General features: G+C 32.5%; 1 protein-coding gene across 1 annotated transcript in view; it reads right to left on the bottom strand.

The window, feature by feature from the left end:
- Window positions 1–18,556, bottom strand: part of LOC136034951 (N66 matrix protein-like) — an 83,234-nt gene extending 64,678 nt beyond the window's left edge. The window contains exon 1 of the mRNA XM_065716496.1: window positions 18,404–18,556. Within this exon, the coding sequence (XP_065572568.1) occupies window positions 18,404–18,406 (3 nt within the window). The 5' untranslated portion in view covers window positions 18,407–18,556. The remainder of the gene's footprint in view (window positions 1–18,403) is intronic.
- Window positions 18,557–21,844: the final 3,288 nt, after the last annotated feature.

Raw genomic sequence — 21,844 nt, 5'->3', positions numbered from 1 at the left:
TATATATATATATATATATATATCTATCTATCTATCTATATAAAAATAAGTTGTCTGTCTGTGGATGTGTGGATGGATGTGTGGATGGATGTGTCAGGTGACGTCACCTGAAAAAACTGGATTAGGTGACGTCAAAACTGAAAAAACTAAAAAAAGGCAAAAACTACAAAAAAAACTAAAAACTAATAAAAAAAATAAAAAAGCTAAAAAACTAAAAAAACTATAAAGGTAAAAACCAATAAAAAACTAAAAAAAAAAACTGAAAAAACTAAAAAAAGGCAAAAACTACAAAAAAAAACTAAAAACTAATAAAAAAAGTAAAAAAGCTAAAAAACTAAAAAAACTAAAAAACTAAAAAAAGGTAAAAAACTAAAAAAAATAAAAAAATAAAAAAAAACTAAAAAAAGGAAAAAACTGAAAAATAAGCTAAAATAAAGGTAAAAACCAATAAAAAACTAAAAAAAAAGGAAAAAACTAATAAATGACGACACTCAAAGAGAAAGCGACCAGGACAAAAAACTAAAAAAAAGGCAAAAACTACAAAAAAACTAAAAACTAATAAAAAAAATAAAAAAGCTAAAAACTAAAAAAACTAAAAAAAGGTAAAAAACTAAAAAAACTAAAAACTAAAAAAAAACTAAAAAAGGTAAAAACTAAAAGAACTAAAAAAGAAAAAAATAAATGACGACACTCAAAGAGAAAGCGACCAGGACAAAAGGAATGTTCGATTAGCAATCAACAAAGCACCGGGACACAGGGAGTATAAATGACGACCAGGACACAAGTAAAAAAAAAAAATTAACAAAACTAAAAAGAAGGTAAAAACTACAAAAAAAACTAAAAAGAAAAAAAAACTAAAAACTAATAAAAAAACTAAAAAATCTAAAAATCTAAATAAACTAAAAAAGAAAAAAAAAGGAAAAAATAAAGGAGAAAAACAAAACTAAAAAACGAATGTATATACAGACCGGTACACCGGGATACAAATGACGACCGGGACACAGGGAATATAAATAACGACCGGGACACAGGGACACAACTACAACGGGGACACCGGGGGAAACAGGGGGATATAAATGACGACCGGGACAAAAAAACTAAAAAGAAATAAAAACTAAAAACTAATAAAAAAAACTAAAAAATCTAAAAATCTAAATAAGCTAAAAAAGAAAAAAAAAGGAAAAAAATAAAGGAGAAAAACAAAACTAAAAAACGAATGTATATACAGACCGGGACACCGGGATACAAATGATGACCGGGACCCGGGACACAGGGAATATAAATGACGACCGGGACACAGGGACACAACTACAACGGGGACACCGGGGGAAACAGGGGGATAACCTGACAATCTATTTATATGCAAAGACAATGGGACAGCAAAGAATGTTGTATATTCGCAAGTTTTACGTAGTTAAAACCATATATATATATATATATCTATATTCACAGGTGGGACATAGGGACACAACTACAATGGCGCGTAACTATTATGGCGCGTAACGACTTACGCGCGCGGGGGGGGCTTGGGGGGGGCGCGAAGCGCCCCCACCAACTAGGTGTTGGGGTGGCGCGAAGCGCCACCCCAACAGCTAGTATATATATATATATATATATATTCTAGCCCCCCCGCGCGCGTAAGTCGTTAAGCGCCATATTAGTTACGCGCCTTTGTAGTTGTGTCCCTATGTCCCACCTGTGAATATAGATATATATATATATATATATATATATATATATATATATATATATATATATATATATATATATATATATATATATATATATATATATATATATATATATATATATATATATATATATATATATATATATATATAAAAATAAGTTGTCTGTGTGTGGATCTGTGGATGGATCAGGTGACGTCATGTTTGTTCGCATATGACGTCTGAATTATTTCACACTAATACAAAAGAAGAAAAAAAACTAAAAAAGGTAGAAACTACAAAAAAACTAAAAAGAAAAAAAAACTAAAAAAGCTAAAAAACTAAAAAAAAATAAAAAAAGGTAAAAATCTAATAACTAAAAAAAACTGAAAAAAATAAAAAAGGCAAAAACTACAAAAAAATAAAAACTAATAAAAAAACTAAAAAAGCTAAACAACTAAAAAAACTAAAAAAAACTAAAAAAAGGTAAAAAACTAAAAAAAACTAAAAACTAAAAAAGAAAAAAACTAAAAAAAAGGAAAAAAACTGAAAAATAAAAGAGAAAAAGAAAACTAAAAAAATATGAATAAATATATATAAAAATAAGTTGTTTGTTGGTTATGTCTGTCTGTCTGTCTGTCGAGTGACGTCGTGTTTGTCCGCATATGACGTCTGAATTATTTCACACTAATACAAAAGAAGAAAAAAAACTAAAAAAGGTAAAAACTACAAAAAAAAACTAAAAAGAAAAAAAACTAAAAAAGCTAAAAAACTAAAAAAAAACTAAAAAAAGGTAAAAAACTAAAAACTAAAAAAAACTGAAAAAACTAAAAAAAGGCAAAAACTAAAAAAAAACTAAAAACTAATAAAAAAACTAAAAAGCTAAAAAACTAAAAAAAACTAAAAAAACTAAAAAAAGGTAAAAAACAAAAAAAAACTAAAAACTAAAAAAGAAAAACTAAAAAAAAGGAAAAAACTGAAAAATAAGAGAAAAAGAAAACTAAAAAAATATTAACAAATATAAAAAATATAAATATAAATATAATATAAATTAGCAATCAACAAAGCACCGAGACACAAATGACGACCGGGACACAGGGAGTATAAATGACGACCAGGACATAAGTAAAAAAAAAACTAAAAAAACTAAAAAAATGGTAAAAACTACAAAAAAACTAAAAACTAATAAAAAACTAAAAAATCTAAAAATCTAAATAAACTAAAAAAGAAAAAAAAGAAAAAAGGGAAAAAAATAAAGGAGAAAAACAAAACTAAAAAACGAATGTATATACAGACCGGGACACCGGGATACAAATGACGACCGGGATACAGGGAATATAAATGACGACCGGGACACAGGGACACAACTACAATGGGGACGCCGGGGGGCACAGGGGGATATAAATGACGACCGGGACACCGGGACACAAGGAATATAAATGACGCCCGGGACACTCAAAGAGAAATCACAGACTGGAACACCGGGACACAAATGACGACCGGACACAGGGAATATAAATGACGACCGGGACACAGGGACATAACTACAAAGGGGACGCCGGGGTGCACAGGGGGATATATAAATGACGATGGCGACTCAGGGAATGGTCGATTAGCAATCACCATCAACAAAGCTCAAGGGCAATCATTAGAATCATGAGGTATAGATCTGAATACGGATTGTTTTCCCATGGACCATTATATGTTGCATGTTCAAGAGTCGGTAAACCTGACAATCTATTTATATGCACAGACAATGGGACAGCAAAGAATGTTGTATATTCGCAAGTTTTACGTAGTTAAAAACATATATATATATATATATATATATATATATATATATATATATATATATATATATATATATATATATATATATATATATATATCTATATATATAAAAATAAGTTGTCTGTGGATGGATGGATGGATGGATGTGTCAGGTGACGTCACCTGAAAAAACTGGATCAGGTGACGTCAAAACTGAAAAAACTAAAAAAAGGCAAAAACTACAAAAAAAACTAAAAACTAATAAAAAAAATAAAAAAGCTAAAAAACTAAAAAAACTATAAAGGTAAAAACCAATAAAAAACTAAAAAAAAAACTGAAAAAACTAAAAAAAGGCAAAAACTACAAAAAAAACTAAAAACTAATAAAAAAAGTAAAAAAGCTAAAAAACTAAAAAAACTAAAAAAAGGTAAAAAACTAAAAAAAATAAAAAATAAAAAAAACTAAAAAAAGGAAAAAACTGAAAAATAAGCTAAAATAAAGGTAAAAACCAATAAAAAACTAAAAAAAAAAAGGAAAAAAACTAATAAATGACGACACTCAAAGAGAAAAAAAAGGCAAAAACTACAAAAAAAACTAAAAACTAATAAAAAAAATAAAAAAGCTAAAAAACTAAAAAAACTAAAAAAAGGCAAAAACTACAAAAAAAACTAAAAACTAATAAAAAAGCTAAAAAACTAAAAAAACTAAAAAAAAAGGCAAAAACTACAAAAAAACTAAAAACTAATAAAAAAAATAAAAAAGCTAAAAAACTAAAAAAAACTTAAAAAACTAAAAAAAGGTAAAAAACTAAAAAAACTAAAAACTAAAAAAAACTAAAAAAGGTAAAAACTAAAAGAACTAAAAAAGAAAAAAATAAATGACGACACTCAAAGAGAAAGCGACCAGGACAAAAGGAATGTTCGATTAGCAATCAACAAAGCACCGGGACACAGGGAGTATAAATGACGACCCGGGGGAAACAGGGGGATATAAATGACGACCGGGACAAAAAAACTAAAAAGAAAAAAAAACTAAAAACTAATAAAAAAACTAAAAAATCTAAAAATCTAAATAAGCTAAAAAAGAAAAAAAAAGGAAAAAAATAAAGGAGAAAAACAAAACTAAAAAACGAATGTATATACAGACCGGGACACCGGGATACAAATGACGACCGGGACCCGGGACACAGGGAATATAAATGACGACCGGGACACAGGGACACAACTCCGGTACACCGGGATACAAATGACGACCGGGACACAGGGAATATAAATGACGACCGGGACACAGGGACACAACTACAACGGGGACACCGGGGGAAACAGGGGGATATAAATGACGACCGGGACAAAAAAACTAAAAAGAAAAAAAAACTAAAAACTAATAAAAAAACTAAAAAATCTAAAAATCTAAATAAGCTAAAAAAGAAAAAAAAAGGAAAAAAATAAAGGAGAAAAACAAAACTAAAAAACGAATGTATATACAGACCGGGACACCGGGATACAAATGACGACCGGGACCCGGGACACAGGGAATATAAATGACGACCGGGACACAGGGACACAACTACAACGGGGACACCGGGGGAAACAGGGGGATGTAAATGACGACCGGGACACCGGGACAGGGAATGGTCGATTAGCAATCACCATCAACAAAGCTCAAGGGCAATCATTAGAATCATGAGGTATAGATCTGAATACAGATTGTTTTCCCATGGAGCATTATATGTTGCATGTTCAAGAGTCGGTAAACCTGACAATCTATTTATATGCAAAGACAATGGGACAGCAAAGAATGTTGTATATTCGCAAGTTTTACGTAGTTAAAACCATATATATATATCTATCTATATTCACAGGTGGGACATAGGGACACAACTACAATGGCGCGTAACTATTATGGCGCGTAACGACTTACGCGCGCGGGGGGGCTTGGGGGGGGCGCGAAGCGCCCCCACCAACTAGGTGTTGGGGTGGCGCGAAGCGCCACCCCAACAGCTAGTATATATATATATATCTATATATATAAAAATAAGTTGTCTGTCTGTGGATGTGTGGATGGATGTGTGGATGGATGTGTCAGGTGACGTCACCTGAAAAAACTGGATTAGGTGACGTCAAAACTGAAAAAACTAAAAAAAGGCAAAAACTACAAAAAAAAACTAAAAACTAATAAAAAAAATAAAAAAGCTAAAAAACTAAAAAAACTATAAAGGTAAAAACCAATAAAAAACTAAAAAAAAAACTGAAAAAACTAAAAAAAGGCAAAAACTACAAAAAAAAACTAAAAACTAATAAAAAAAGTAAAAAAGCTAAAAAACTAAAAAAACTAAAAAAACTAAAAAAAGGTAAAAAACTAAAAAAAATAAAAAATAAAAAAAAACTAAAAAAAAGGAAAAAAACTGAAAAATAAGCTAAAATAAAGGTAAAAACCAATAAAAAACTAAAAAAAAAAAGGAAAAAACTAATAAATGACGACACTCAAAGAGAAAGCGACCAGGACAAAAGGAATGTTCGATTAGCAATCAACAAAGCACCGGGACACAGGGAGTATAAATGACGACCAGGACATAAGTAAAAAAAAAAAAAACTATCTATATATATAAAAATAAGTTGTCTGTGGATCTGTGGATCGTGGATCAGGTGACGTCACCTGAAAAAACTGGATCAGGTGACGTCAAAACTGAAAAAACTAAAAAAAGGCAAAAACTACAAAAAAAACTAAAAACTAATAAAAAAAATAAAAAAGCTAAAAAACTAAAAAAACTAAAAAAAGGCAAAAACTACAAAAAAAACTAAAAACTAATAAAAAAGCTAAAAAACTAAAAAAACTAAAAAAAAGGCAAAAACTACAAAAAAACTAAAAACTAATAAAAAAAATAAAAAAGCTAAAAAACTAAAAAAACTAAAAAAAGGTAAAAAACTAAAAAATAAATAACGACCGGGACACAGGGACACAACTACAACGGGGACACCGGGGGAAACAGGGGGATATAAATGACGACCGGGACAAAAAAACTAAAAAGAAATAAAAACTAAAAACTAATAAAAAAAACTAAAAAATCTAAAAATCTAAATAAGCTAAAAAAGAAAAAAAAAGGAAAAAAATAAAGGAGAAAAACAAAACTAAAAAACGAATGTATATACAGACCGGGACACCGGGATACAAATGATGACCGGGACCCGGGACACAGGGAATATAAATGACGACCGGGACACAGGGACACAACTACAACGGGGACACCGGGGGAAACAGGGGGATAACCTGACAATCTATTTATATGCAAAGACAATGGGACAGCAAAGAATGTTGTATATTCGCAAGTTTTACGTAGTTAAAACCATATATATATATATATTTCTATATTCACAGGTGGGACATAGGGACACAACTACAATGGCGCGTAACTATTATGGCGCGTAACGACTTACGCGCGCGGGGGGGCTTGGGGGGGGCGCGAAGCGCCCCCACCAACTAGGTGTTGGGGTGGCGCGAAGCGCCACCCCAACAGCTAGTATATATATATATATATATATATATATATATATCTATCTATATTCACAGGTGGGACATAGGGACACAACTACAATGGCGCGTAACTAATATGGCGCGTAACGACTTACGCGCGCGGGGGGGCTTGGGGGGGCGCGAAGCGCCCCCACCAACTAGGTGTTGGGGTGGCGCGAAGCGCCACCCCAACAGCTAGTATATATATATATATATGTTTTTAACTACGTAAAACTTGCGAATATACAACATTCTTTGCTATCCCATTGTCTGTGCATATAAATAGATTGTCAGGTTTACCGACTCTTGAACATGCAACATATAATGGTCAATGGGAAAACAATCCGTATTCAGATCTATACCTCATGATTCTAATGATTGCCCTTGAGCTTTGTTGATGGTGATTGCTAATCGACCATTCCCTGAGTCGCCATCGTCATTTATATATCCCCCTGTGCACCCCGGCGTCCCCTTTGTAGTTATGTCCCTGTGTCCCGGTCGTCATTTATATTCCCTGTGTCCCGGTCGTCATTTGTGTCCCGGTGTCCCAGTCTCTGATTTCTCTTTGAATGTCCCAGGCGTCATTTATATTCCTTGTGTCCCGGTCGTCATTTATATCCCCCTGTGCCCCCCGGCGTCCCCGTTGTAGTTGTGTCATTTATATTCCCTGTGTCCCGGTCGTCATCCCGGTATACATTCGTTTTTGAATTGGTAAATGATGAAATAAATTTTTAATTTTTTCCCTTTTAGCTTTTTTTTATTGGTTTTGACCTTTTTTTTAGGTTTTTTAGTTTTTTTCTTTTTTCTTTTTAGTTTTTTTTGAAGTTTTTATCTTTTTAGTTTTTTTATTTTTATTTATATTTTTTTAGTTTTCTTTTTCTCCTTTATTTTTCAGTTTTTTTCCTTTTTTTAGTTTTTTTTCTTTTTAGTTCTTTTAGTTTTTACCTTTTTTAGTTTTTTAGATGAAAATTTTTTTAGTTTTATTCCTTTTTTTCTTTTCAGTTTTTTATTGGTTTTTACCTTTTTTTAGCTTTTTTAGTTTTTTTCGTTTTTTCTTTTTACTTTTTTTTTTTAGTTTTTATCTTTTTTATTTTTTTTATTTTTATTCTTAATTTTTTTTTATTAGTTTTTAGTTTTTTTTGTAGTTTTTGCCTTTTTTAGTTTTTTCAGTTTTTTTTTAGTTTTTAGATTTTTACCTTTTTTAGCCTAACCAGGATTTGAACCTGGGACCTTCATTCTCCGTTCTGACACCCTCTCTCACCGAGTGACTACTCCAGCATGTTCATTTTGGTGTTTTAAATGGTATATTATCAACCAAATTAATGTGTTTTACAATATACTAAGCATCGTCATTACAAAAATGACGACAACTAATTTCATGACGTCAGTCAACACAGAAATTAGGTTCTGAAATTAAGTCATGAAATTAGTTGCCGTCATTTTTGCTTTGACGGTGACGTCATTCAAGTTATATAAGACATATGTTCACGTAGAAATCTATTAATGTTTAAGTTTACAATGACTGATGAAGATGCTCAAAGAGTCTATGCCAAAAAACTTGCTGCTGATAGAGAAAGTCAGAAAAGAAAGCGTGCCGAGGAACTATCAGCAGCAAGTTTTTTGGCATAGACTCTTTGAGCATCTTCATCAGTCATTGTAAACTTAAACATTAATAGATTTCTACGTGAACATATGTCTTATATAATTTGAATGACGTCACCGTCAAAGCAAAAATGACGACAACTAATTTCATGACGTCAGCCGACACAGGAACATGACGTCACCTGACAACTAATTTCATGACGTCAGCCGACACAGAAACATGACGTCACCTGATCCACAGACAGACAGCTTATTTTTATATAGATAGAAGATATATATATCTATCTATCTATCTATCTTCTCTATATATATAAAAATAAGTTGTCTGTCTCTCTGTCTGTGGATCAGGTGACGTCATGTTTCTGTGTTGACTGACGACATGAAATTAGTTGTCGTCATTTTTTCTTTGACGGTGACGTCATTAGACCGAGACAGAGGGAATATAAGTGACGACCGGGAACCTCAAAGAGAAATTACAGACTGGGACACCCGGACACAAATTACGACCGGGACACAGGGAATATAAATGACGACCGGGACACAGGGACACAACTACAACGGGGACGCCGGGGGCACAGGCGGGATATATAAATGACGACCGGGACACAGGGATTGTTCAAATAGAAATTACAGACCGGGACACCGGGACACAAATGACGACCGGGACACCGGGACACAGGGAATATAAATGACGACCGGGACACTCAAAGAGAAATTACAAACTGGGACACCGGGACACAAATGACGACCGGGACACAGGGAATATAAATGACGACCGGGACACAGGGACACATCATTAGAATAATGAGGTATAGATCTGAATACATGGCGCGTAACTAATATGGCGCGTAACGACTTACGCGCACGGGGGGGCTTGGGGGGGCGCGAAGCGCCCCACCAACTAGGTGTTGGGGTGGCGCGAAGCGCCACCCCAACAGCTAGTATATATATATATATATATATAAATATATATATATATATATATATATATATATATATATATATATGTTTTTAACTACGTAAAACTTGCGAATATACAACATTCTTTGCTGTCCAATTGTCTGTGCATATAAATAGATTGTCAGGTTTACCGACTCTTGAACATGCAACATATAATGGTCCATGTATATACATTCGTTTTTGAATTGGTCTTTTTTTTAGGTTTTAATTTTTTACCTTTTTTTTAGTTTTTTTAGTTATACCTCATGATTCTAATGATTGCCTTTAAGCTTTGTTGATGGTGATTGCTAATCGAACATTCCCTGTGTCCCCGTCGTCATTTATATATCCCCCTGTGCCCCCCGGCGTCCCCGTTGTAGTTGTGTCCCTGTGTCCCGGTCGTCATTTATATTCCCTGTGTCCCGGTCGTCATTTCCCCTGTTTTCTTTTTATTTTTTTTTGGTTTTTACTTTTTTTTTAGTTTTTTTTTTCTTTTTTCTTTTTATTTTTTTTATTTTTTTTAGTTTTGTTTTTCTCCTTTATTTTTCATTTTTTTTCCCTTTTTTTATTTTTTTTCTTTTTTAGTTTTTTTAGTTTTTTTATTAGTTTTTAGTTTTTTTTTCTTTTTAGTTTTTTTGTAGTTTTTACTTTTTTTAGTTTTTTTTTTAGCTTTTTTTACTTATGTCCTGGTCGTCATTTATACTCCCTGTGTCCCGGTCGTCATTTGTGTCCCGGTGCTTTGTTGATGGTGATTGCTAATCGAACATTCCTTGTGTCCCGGTCGCTTTCTCTTTGAGTGTCCCGCGTCATTTATATTCCCTATGTGCCGGTGTCCCGGTCGTCATTTGTGTCCCGATGTCCCGGTCTGTAATTTCGTCAGTCGAAAACATGACGTCAGTCAACACAGAAACATGGCGTCACCTGATCCACAGACAGACAGACAGACAACTTATTTTTATAGATATAGAAGATATCTTCTATATATATAAAAATAAGTTGTCTGTCTGTGGATCAGGTGACGTCATGTTTCTGTGTTGACTGACGTCATGAAATTAGTTGTCGTCATTTTTGCTTTGACGGTGACGTCATTCAAGATATTTAAGACATATGTTCACGTAGAAATCTATTAATGTTTAAGTTTACAATGACTGATGAACTTACAATGGCAAAAGCCGATGAAGATGCTCAAAGAGTCTATGCCAAAAAACTTGCTGCTGATAGAGAAAGTCAGAAAAGAAAGCGTGCCGAGGAATCAAAAGAACAGCAAGGAAACAGGCTTGAGGCTAAAGAACGCAAAACCGCGCAGTTAGTCACCTGGACAGCGAGAGTCAAAACATATCAAAACTGAAAATGATAGCGATGATGATTGGGTTTGGGATTTTGACTTGGATAAGGTCATCAATGCCTACCAGATTTTAGTTAAAAAAAACAAAGGTTCGGCGATATGTATTTCATAGTGAAGCTGAAAAATAAAGAAGAAAAAGAAAACTGAAAAAAGAAAAAAGGTAAAAAACTAAAAAAAAAACTAAAAAGAAAAAACACTATTCTTAAAAAGAGAAATTACAGACCGGGACACAAATGACGACCGGGACAGAGGGAATATAAATAACGACCGGGACACTCAAAGAGAAATTACAGACTGGGATACCGGGACACAAATGACGACCGGGACACAGGGAATATAAATGACGACCAGGATACAGGTATTTAAGAATATCGTTCAAAGACAAATTTTTAATTGTAAGAAGACCGTTGAAAGAGAAATTTCTAATTGTAAAATGACTGAAGAACCTACAATGGCAACGGTACCACCATCGAAGTAGATAACCAGTGGGTTGTTCCATATTCCCCATTATTATCAAAAACATTTAATGCACACATAAACGTTGAATACTGTAACTCCGTAAAGGCAATCAAATACATATGTAAATACGTCAACAAAGGCAGTGACATGGCAGTTTTTGGCTTGCAGCCCGAAATCAAAGATTTCGACGAAATCGTACAATATCAGGCTGGAAGACATATAAGCAGTAATGAAGCTGTTTGGCGAATTCTTTCATTTCCGATACATGAACGTAGTCCAGCTGTTGTTCACTTAGCGGTACATTTACAGAATGGTCAACGTGTTTATTTCTCGGAAACCAACGTGCAACAAAGAGCCCTGAATCCACCGGATACAAAATTAACAGCTTTTTTTCGCTTTGCAAAAATGATTCTTTTGCAAAAAAACTGCTGTATACTGAAGTGCCTTCGTATTACACGTGGAATACTAAAAATAAAGTATTTGAACGTCGAAAACAGGGTAAGTCAGTCGACGGCCAACCTACCATCTTCAAAGATACCACGATAGGAAGACTCTACACCGTTCACCCCAATCAACATGAATGCTTCTTTCTACGCCTGCTTTTGGTGAATGTACCCAGTCCGACATCCTTTGAGTATTTGAGAACTGTAAACGGTACTATACATGACACTTACCGTAGTGCATGCCAAGCTCTGAATTTATTGGAGAATGACCAACACTGGGATAACTGCATCAATGACGCGTGCGAAACGTCAACCCCAAGTCAAATTCGTGCATTGTTTGGCATCATTTTAACAACTTGCTCTCCATCAGCTCCTACAGAGTTATGGGAAAAATATAAGTCAAAAATATCCGAAGATATACTCCATTGAAAACAGTTAGAGACGTCAGATATGACTTTTGATTTTACATCAGAAATTTATAACTACACTTTAGTTATTACAGAAGATTTGTGCGTACGTATGGCAAACAAACCTCTTCAGGATTTGGGAATGCCTTCACCTAACCGTATCGCTGCTGTTTCGACATGTGTAGAATTGGATCGTGAACAAAGTTACAGTACGAGTGATCTGTTGTCATATGTACAAAATAACATTTCCAAGTTAACGTCGGAACAAAAAGACATTTATGATATGATAGACTCAATTTCAGGACGTATACAACAACCTGCTGATTTCTGTAATTTAGTGACGTCCAAAAATGAATTGATTGAAAAAGTATTTCCGAATATTCTAAAAAAATATAAAAATAATAAATGGTTAAGTGAAAGAGGATTCTCGCACCCAAAAATATAGACGTCCATGAAATCAACAATATTGTTTTGACCAAGATTCGAGACCAGGCAGTCCTTTACAAGTCAGTCGACACAGTTTTGGAACCAAATGAAGTGGTTAATTATCCATCTGAATTTTTAAATTCCATAGATCTTTCAGGGTTTCCACCACACGTGCTACAACTAAAAATAGGCGTACCAATAATACTTTTAAGAAATATCAACCCATTCCTCGCATTCCCATGATTCCAACGGATCTGCCTTTTCAATTTAAAAGATTGCAATTCCCAATTCGATTAGCATTTGCAATCACCATTAACAAAGCTCAAGGTCAATCATTAGAAAAATGTGGTATAGATCTTAATACTGATTGTTTTTCCCATGGACAATTGTACGTTGCATGTTCGAGGGTCGGTAAACCTGACAATCTATTTATATGCAGCGACAATTGGACAGCGAAGAATGTTGTATATTCGCAAGTTTTACGCAGTTAATTTGTATTGTATCTATCTATCTATCTATCTATATAAAAACGAGTTGTGTGTATGCATGTTTGTTTGTTTGTAAAAAGAGCGTTTGCATATGACGTCATTATTAGTACATACGGCTTTGTATATGCACAGACAATGGGAAAGCCAAGAATGTTGTATATTCGCAATTTTTACGTAGTTTAACTCCTGCAGACGAAATGAATGCTTGCCTGAAAAATTCTAATTTATGGGCACACGTAAAAATATTAAAATTAACTACAAATATGCGTGTCCGATTGCAAAACGATGACTCTGGTCAAACATTTTCAGATCAATTGCTGGCAATTGGAAACGGAAAGCTCCCAGTAGTGGGAAAGCCAAAAATGTTGTATATTCGCAATTTTTACGTAGTTTGAAACACATATATAAATCTATCTATATTCACAGGTGGGACACAGGGACACAACTACAATGGCGCGTAACTAATATGGCGTGTAACGACTTACGCGCGCGGGGGGGCTTGGGGGGCGCGAAGCGCCCCATAAACTAGGTGTTGGGGTGGCGCGAAGCGCCACCCCAACAGCTAGTATATATATATATATATATATATATATATATATATATATATATATATATATATATATATATATATATATATATATATATATATATATATATATATATATATATATATATATATATATATATATATATATAACAATCTGTATTCAGATCTATACCTCATTATTCTAATGATTGCCCTTGAGCTTTGTTGATGGTGACTGCTAATCGAACATTCCCTGTGTCTCCGTCGTCATTTATTTATCCCCCTGTGCCCCGTAGACATTTGTGTCCCGATGTCCCAGTCTGTAATTTCTCTTTGATTGTCGCAGTCGTCATTTATATTCCCTGTGTCCCGGTGTCCCCGTCGTCATTTTTGTCCCGGTTGTCATTTGTGTTCCGGTGTCCCGGTCTGTATTTTCTCTTAGAGTATCCTGGTCTTCATTTATATTCCCTGTGTCCCGGTCGTCATTTGTGTCCCGGTGCTTTTTTGATGGTGATTGCTAATCGAACATTCCTTGTTTCCCGGTCGCTTTCTCTTTGAGCGTCCCGGTCGTCATTTATATTCCCTACACACAAACATGACGTCACTCGACAGACACACAGACAACTTATTTTTATATATATAGATGTCTCGGTGTCCCGGTCGTCATTTGTGTCCCGATTTCCCGGTCTGTAATTTCGTCAGTCGACAAACATGACGTCAGTCGACGCACATGTTTTTTAACTACGTAAAACTTGCGAATATACAACATTCTTGGCTGTCCCATTGTCTGTGCATATAAATAGATTGTCAGGTTTACCGACTCTTGAACATGCAACATATAATTGTCCATTGGAAAAACAGTCTGTATTCAGATCTATACCTCATTATTCTAATGATTGCCCTTGAGCTTTGTTGATGGTGATTGCTAATCGAACATTCCCTCTGTCCCCGCCGTCATTTATGTATCCCCCTGTGCCCCCCGGCGTCCCCGTTGTTGTTGTTTCCCTGTGTCCCGGTCGTCATTTGTGTCCCGATGTCCCAGTCTGTAATTTCTCTTTGAGTGTCGCAGTCGTCCTTTATATTCCCTGTGTCCCGGTCGTCATTTTTGTCCCGGTCGTCATTTGTGTTCCGGTGTCCCGGTCTGTAATTTCTCTTTGAGTATCCTGGTCATCATTTATATTCCCTGTGTCCCTGTCGTCATTTGTGTCCCGGTCCTTTGTTGATGGTGATTGCTAATCGAACATTCCTTGTGTCCCGGTCGCTTTCTATTTGAGTGTCCCGGTCGTCATTTATATTCCCTACACACAAACATGACGTCACTCGACAGACACACACACAACTTATTTTTATATATAAATAGATGTCTCGGTGTCCCGGTCGTCATTTGTGTCCCGATTTCCCGGTCTGTAATTTCGTCCGTCGATAAACATGACGTCACTCGACAAACAGACACACAGACAACTTATATATCTATATATATATATATATATATATATATATATATATATATATATATATATATATATATATATATATATATATATATATATACATATATATATATATATATATATATATACTAGCTATAAGCGCGTAAGTGGTTACGCGCCATATTAGTTAAGCGCCATTGTAGTTGTGTCCCTGTGTCCCACCTGTGAATAGATATATATATATATATATATATATATATATATATATATATATATATATATATATATATATATATATATATATATATATATATGTTTTTAACTACGTAAAACATGCGAATATACAACATTCTTCGCTGTCCCATTGTCTGTGCATATAAATAGATTGTCAGGTTTACTGACTCTTGAACATGCAACATATAATTGTCCATGGGAAAAACAATCCGTATTCAGATCTATACCTCATTATTCTAATGGTGTGTCCCTGTGTCCCGGTCGTCATTTATATTCCCGGTATCCCGGTCGTCTTTTGTGTCCCAGTCTGTAATTTCTCTTTGAGTGTCCCGGTCGTCATTTGTGTCCCAGTCTGTAATTTCTCTTTGAGCGTCCCGGTTGTCATTTATATTCCCTGTGTCCCGGTCGTCATTTGTGTCGTGGTGTCCCGGTCTGTAATTTATCTTTGAGTGTCCCGGTCGTCATTTATATGTCCCGGTCGTTATTTGTGTCCCAGTATTCTCTTTGAGTGTCCCGGTCGTCACTTATATTCCCTGTGTCCCGGTTTTCAATTTTCTTTTTCTCCTTTATTTTTCAGTTTTTTTAGTTTTTTTTTCTTTTTTTTAGTTTTTTTTTCTTTTTCAGTTTTTAGTTTTTTTAGTTTTTTTTTATTAATTTTTAGCTTTTTTTCTTTTTAGTTTTTTTAAGTTTTTTTCTTTTTTAGTTTTTTACCTTTTTTAGTTTTTTTTTAGTTTTTTTATTTTTTTTAGCTTTTTTAGTTTTTTTAGTATTTTCTCTTTAGTTTTGTTTTGTAGTTTTTATCTTTTTAGTTTTTTCTTCTTTTGTATTAATGCTAAGGCCAAGGTTCGAATCTGGAACCTCTCGGACCTAGAACCTGGAACATAACGCTTTACCAACTCAGCTACTTCGGCTTGAATACATTCGTTTTTGAATTGGTATATGATGACTAACTTCATGACGACATACAGCTCAATCCTTATAATGACGTCAGTCGACAGACAGACAAACAACTTATTTTTATATATATACTAGCTGTTGGGGTGGCGCTTCGCGCCACCCCAACACCTAGTTGGTGGGGCGCTTCGCGCCCCCCCCAAGCCCCCCCGCGCACGTAATTCGTTACGCGCCATATTAGTTACGCGCCATTGTAGTTGTGTCCCTATGTCACACCTGTGAATATAGATATATATATATATATATGGTTTTAACTACGTAAAACTTGCGAATATACAACATTCTTTGCTGTCCCATTGTCTTTGCATATAAATAGATTGTCAGGTTATCCCCCTGTTTCCCCCGGTGTCCCCGTTGTAGTTGTGTCCCTGTGTCCCGGTCGTTATTTATATTCCCTGTGTCCCGGTCGTCATTTGTATCCCGGTGTACCGGTCTGTATATACATTCGTTTTTTAGTTTTGTTTTTCTCCTTTATTTTTTCCCTTTTTTTTTCTTTTTTAGTTTATTTAGATTTTTAGATTTTTTAGTTTTTTTATTAGTTTTTAGTTTTTTTTTCTTTTTAGTTTTTTTGTAGTTTTTACCTTCTTTTTAGTTTTGTTAATTTTTTTTTTTACTTGTGTCCTGGTCGTCATTTATACTCCCTGTGTCCCGGTGCTTTGTTGATTGCTAATCGAACATTCCTTTTGTCCTGGTCGCTTTCTCTTTGAGTGTCGTCATTTATTTTTTTCTTTTTTAGTTCTTTTAGTTTTTACCTTTTTTAGTTTTTTTTTAGTTTTTAGTTTTTTTAGTTTTTTACCTTTTTTTAGTTTTTTTAGTTTTTTAGCTTTATTTTTTTTATTAGTTTTTAGTTTTTTTGTAGTTTTTGCCTTTTTTTTTAGTTTTTTGTCCTGGTCGCTTTCTCTTTGAGTGTCGTCATTTATTAGTTTTTTCCTTTTTTTTTTTAGTTTTTTATTGGTTTTTACCTTTATTTTAGCTTATTTTTCAGTTTTTTCCTTTTTTTTAGTTTTTTTTTATTTTTTATTTTTTTTAGTTTTTTACCTTTTTTTAGTTTTTTTAGTTTTTTTAGTTTTTTAGCTTTTTTACTTTTTTTATTAGTTTTTAGTTTTTTTTTGTAGTTTTTGCCTTTTTTTAGTTTTTTCAGTTTTTTTTTTAGTTTTTTATTGGTTTTTACCTTTATAGTTTTTTTAGTTTTTTAGCTTTTTTATTTTTTTTATTAGTTTTTAGTTTTTTTTGTAGTTTTTGCCTTTTTTTAGTTTTTTCAGTTTTGACGTCACCTAATCCAGTTTTTTCAGGTGACGTCACCTGACACATCCATCCACACATCCATCCACACATCCACAGACAGACAACTTATTTTTATATATATAGATATATATATATATATATATATATATATATATATATATATATATATATATATATATATATATATATATATATATATATATATATATATATATATATATATATATGTTGTTGTGCTCAAGATGGCCCTTGGACATAGGGCTGAAATATTCACTGAATTGAATTCCAGTGTCTTAAGGAAACTTCCCTGTTGTTTTTAATTTGTGTTTGTTTGATATGGAAAGGCAGTGTGGTCTTTGTCGCAATTTAGGTTGTAGGGGTGAGGTTAACTCTTATTGCAAACCTTAAGCAGCCTTGTGATAATAGTCGTTGTCGTATATATACAAAAGTAAAAAAAAAACAGCTCGAAATACAAATCATTTTCAATAAGACGCAAATGACGCTCTGGTCTATAGAAGGTTCAGGTGACGACGGCCCAGCTTTTCGTTGTGGTAATTTCTTTTCGTTTTATGTTTGATTAATCGTTCGATTCTGATCCTTATAAGACTGATTTATTCATCCATGGCAATACATATTATTTTTAGTTGACGTGATTTTTTACTTTCATTTATGTATGCTCAGCGATAGTGATGCAGTTAACAATTTCTCAAATTCAGTTATTTTGCTCGAATAAATGTTTTGTTGCAAACGACAAAGAGAAATAGAAAGCAATAGAAAGGGGAAACCGCGAGGGAAAGACAAAGAAGAAGAGAACAAGACAGATTTACTAACAAGAAATCTTAACAATTGTAGAAACGAAGAGAACTAAAAAAATGAAGAGAAAGAAAAAATGTACGACTGAAACAGAGCGGAAAAGAGAAGAGAAGATAATAGAAACTTACACAGAAAGAAATCTTACCATTTTTATAAGATTTTTTCCCCTTTTGTCAGCTAAACACTGCTGAAGTGACAGTTATTTCGAAAAAATCTGCTTTGGCATTTGGAACAATCAAAGTATATATCCAAATGTGGGACACATTTCTTTTCAACTTCCTTATTACTTTAAACTTTATCACCACCAAAAGAGTTATTTCATCATGATAATCTTAAAAAAAGATAGAAGCCAACAGATGTCACATGATATGGTTTTCTTCCTAGTTTTCCGTTCATTCCATTTTGAACCCATTTTTCTTATCTTTTTCTTTACCATAACAGCCAGAAATAAACATTCTACATATATATAAATATACTAGCTGTTGGGGTGGCGCTTCGCGCCACCCCAACACCTAGTTGGTGGGGGCGCTTCGCGCCCCCCCCAAGCCCCCCGCGCGCGTAAGTCGTTACGCGCCATAATAGTTACGCGCCATTGTAGTTGTGTCCCTATGTCCCACCTGTGAATATAGATAGATATATATATATATATATATATATATATATATATATATATATATATATATATATATATATATATATATATATATATATATATATATATATATATATATATATATATATATATATATATATGGTTTTAACTACGTAAAACTTGCGAATATACAACATTCTTTGCTGTCCCATTGTCTTTGCATATAAATAGATTGTCAGGTTTACCGACTCTTGAACATGCAACATATAATGGTCCATGGGAAAACAATCTGTATTCAGATCTATACCTCATGATTCTAATGATTGCCCTTGAGCTTTGTTGATGGTGATTGCTAATCGACCATTCCCTGTCCCGGTGTCCCGGTCGTCATTTACATCCCCCTGTTTCCCCCGGTGTCCCCGTTGTAGTTGTGTCCCTGTGTCCCGGTCGTCATTTATATTCCCTGTGTCCCGGTCGTCATTTGTATCCCGGTGTCCCGGTCTGTATATACATTCGTTTTTTAGTTTTGTTTTTCTCCTTTATTTTTTTCCTTTTTTTTTTCTTTTTTAGCTTATTTAGATTTTTAGATTTTTTAGTTTTTTTATTAGTTTTAGTTTTTTTTTCTTTTTAGTTTTTTTGTCCCGGTCGTCATTTATATCCCCCTGTTTCCCCCGGTGTCCCCGTTGTAGTTGTGTCCCTGTGTCCCGGTCGTCATTTATATTCCCTGTGTCCCGGTCGTCATTTGTATCCCGGTGTACCAGTCTGTATATACATTCGTTTTTTAGTTTTGTTTTTCTCCTTTATTTTTTTCCTTTTTTTTTCTTTTTTAGTTTATTTAGATTTTTAGATTTTTTAGTTTTTTTATTAGTTTTTAGTTTTTTTTTCTTTTTAGTTTTTTTGTAGTTTTTAACTTCTTTTTAGTTTTGTTAATTTTTTTTTTTACTTATGTCCTGGTCGTCATTTATACTCCCTGTGTCCCGGTGCTTTGTTGATTGCTAATCGAACATTCCTTTTGTCCTGGTCGCTTTCTCTTTGAGTGTCGTCATTTATTTTTTTCTTTTTTAGTTCTTTTAGTTTTTACCTTTTTTAGTTTTTTTTAGTTTTTTAGATGAAAATTTTTTTTATTTTTTTCCTTTTTTTCTTTTTAGTTTTTTATTGGTTTTTACCTTTATGTTAGCTTATTTTTCAGTTTTTTCCTTTTTTTTTAGTTTTTTTTTATTTTTTATTTTTTTTAGTTTTTTACCTTTTTTTAGTTTTTTTAGTTTTTTAGCTTTTTTACTTTTTTTATTAGTTTTTAATTTTTTTGTAGTTTTTGCCTTTTTTTAGTTTTTTCAGTTTTTTTTTTAGTTTTTTATTGGTTTTTACCTTTATTTTAGCTTATTTTTCAGTTTTTTCCTTTTTTTTAGTTTTTTTTAGTTTTTAGTTTATTAGTTTTTTACCTTTTTTTTAGTTTTTTTAGTTTTTTTAGTTTTTTAGCTTTTTTATTTTTTTTTATTAGTTTTTAGTTTTTTTTGTAGTTTTTGCCTTTTTTTAGTTTTTTTAGTTTTTTAGCTTTTTTATTAGTTTTTAGTTTTTTTTGTAGTTTTTGCCTTTTTTTAGTTTTTTTAGTTTTTTAGCTTTTTTATTTTTTTTATTAGTTTTTAGTTTTTTTTGTAGTTTTTGCCTTTTTTTAGTTTTTTCAGTTTTGACGTCACCTGATCCACTTAGACAACTTATTTTTATATATATAGATAGTTTTTTTTTTTACTTATGTCCTGGTCGTCATTTATACTCCCTGTGTCCCGGTGCTTTGTTGATTGCTAATCGAACATTCCTTTTGTCCTGGTCGCTTTCTCTTTGAGTTTCGTCATTTATTTTTTTCTTTTTTAGTTCTTTTAGTTTTTACCTTTTTTAGTTTTTTTTAGTTTTTTAGATGAAAATTTTTTTTAGTTTTTTCCTTTTTTCTTTTTAGTTTTTTATTGGTTTTTACCTTTATTTTAGCTTATTTTTCAGTTTTTTCCTTTTTTTTAGTTTTTTTTTATTTTTTATTTTTTTTAGTTTTTTACCTTTTTTTAGTTTTTTTAGTTTTTTTAGTTTTTTAGCTTTTTTACTTTTTTTATTAGTTTTTAGTTTTTTTTGTAGTTTTTGCCTTTTTTTATTTTTTTCAGTTTTTTTTTTAGTTTTTTATTGGTTTTTACCTTTATTTTAGCTTATTTTTCAGTTTTTTCCTTTTTTTTTAGTTTTTAGTTTTTTTCGTTTTTTACCTTTTTTTTAGTTTTTTTAGTTTTTTAGCTTTTTTATTAGTTTTTAGTTTTTTTTGTAGTTTTTGCCTTTTTTTTAGTTTTTTTAGTTTTTTAGCTTTTTTATTAGTTTTTAGTTTTTTTTGTAGTTTTTGCCTTTTTTTAGTTTTTTTAGTTTTTTAGCTTTTTTATTTTTTTTATTAGTTTTTAGTTTTTTTTTGTAGTTTTTGCCTTTTTTAGTTTTTTCAGTTTTGACGTCACCTGATCCAGTTTTTTCAGGTGACGTCACCTGATCCATCCACAGACAGACAGACAACTTATTTTTATATATATAGATATATATATATATATATATATATATATATATATATATATATATATATATATAACTATATATATTTATTCTAGCAGTTATCTTATTAACGTATTTTTTTTACCGCTTATCCGTAAAAAAAAGAACTTCGAAAAAAGCAGGTCTATTCAATTGAACCAAAACAAACACTTTTTGTCTGGGACATGCTTATATTTTAGACGAAGTCCCGTCATAATCGGTGTAGTCTTAACTTGTCTTAATTGTAGAATAAAGGTAATAATGATCCTTCATTTTTGGGGCAAAACGAATAGGAGGAAAAATGCCAAAGTTGAAAGGCTTTCTATAATTTTTATTGATCTCGGTATTAAAACAATTCGTCACCCACTTCCCGTGGTTTAGTTGACCTAAAATTGTACATACATAATGATTTTCAAGGATCAGAGGCGTCAAAAGCAAAAATAT

This window comes from Artemia franciscana, chromosome 13 (genome assembly GCF_032884065.1).
Source record: "Artemia franciscana chromosome 13, ASM3288406v1, whole genome shotgun sequence".
NCBI lineage: Eukaryota > Metazoa > Arthropoda > Branchiopoda > Anostraca > Artemiidae > Artemia > Artemia franciscana.
Note: the sequence above shows the minus strand (reverse complement) of the source record. Positions and strands in the feature narration are given on the sequence as shown.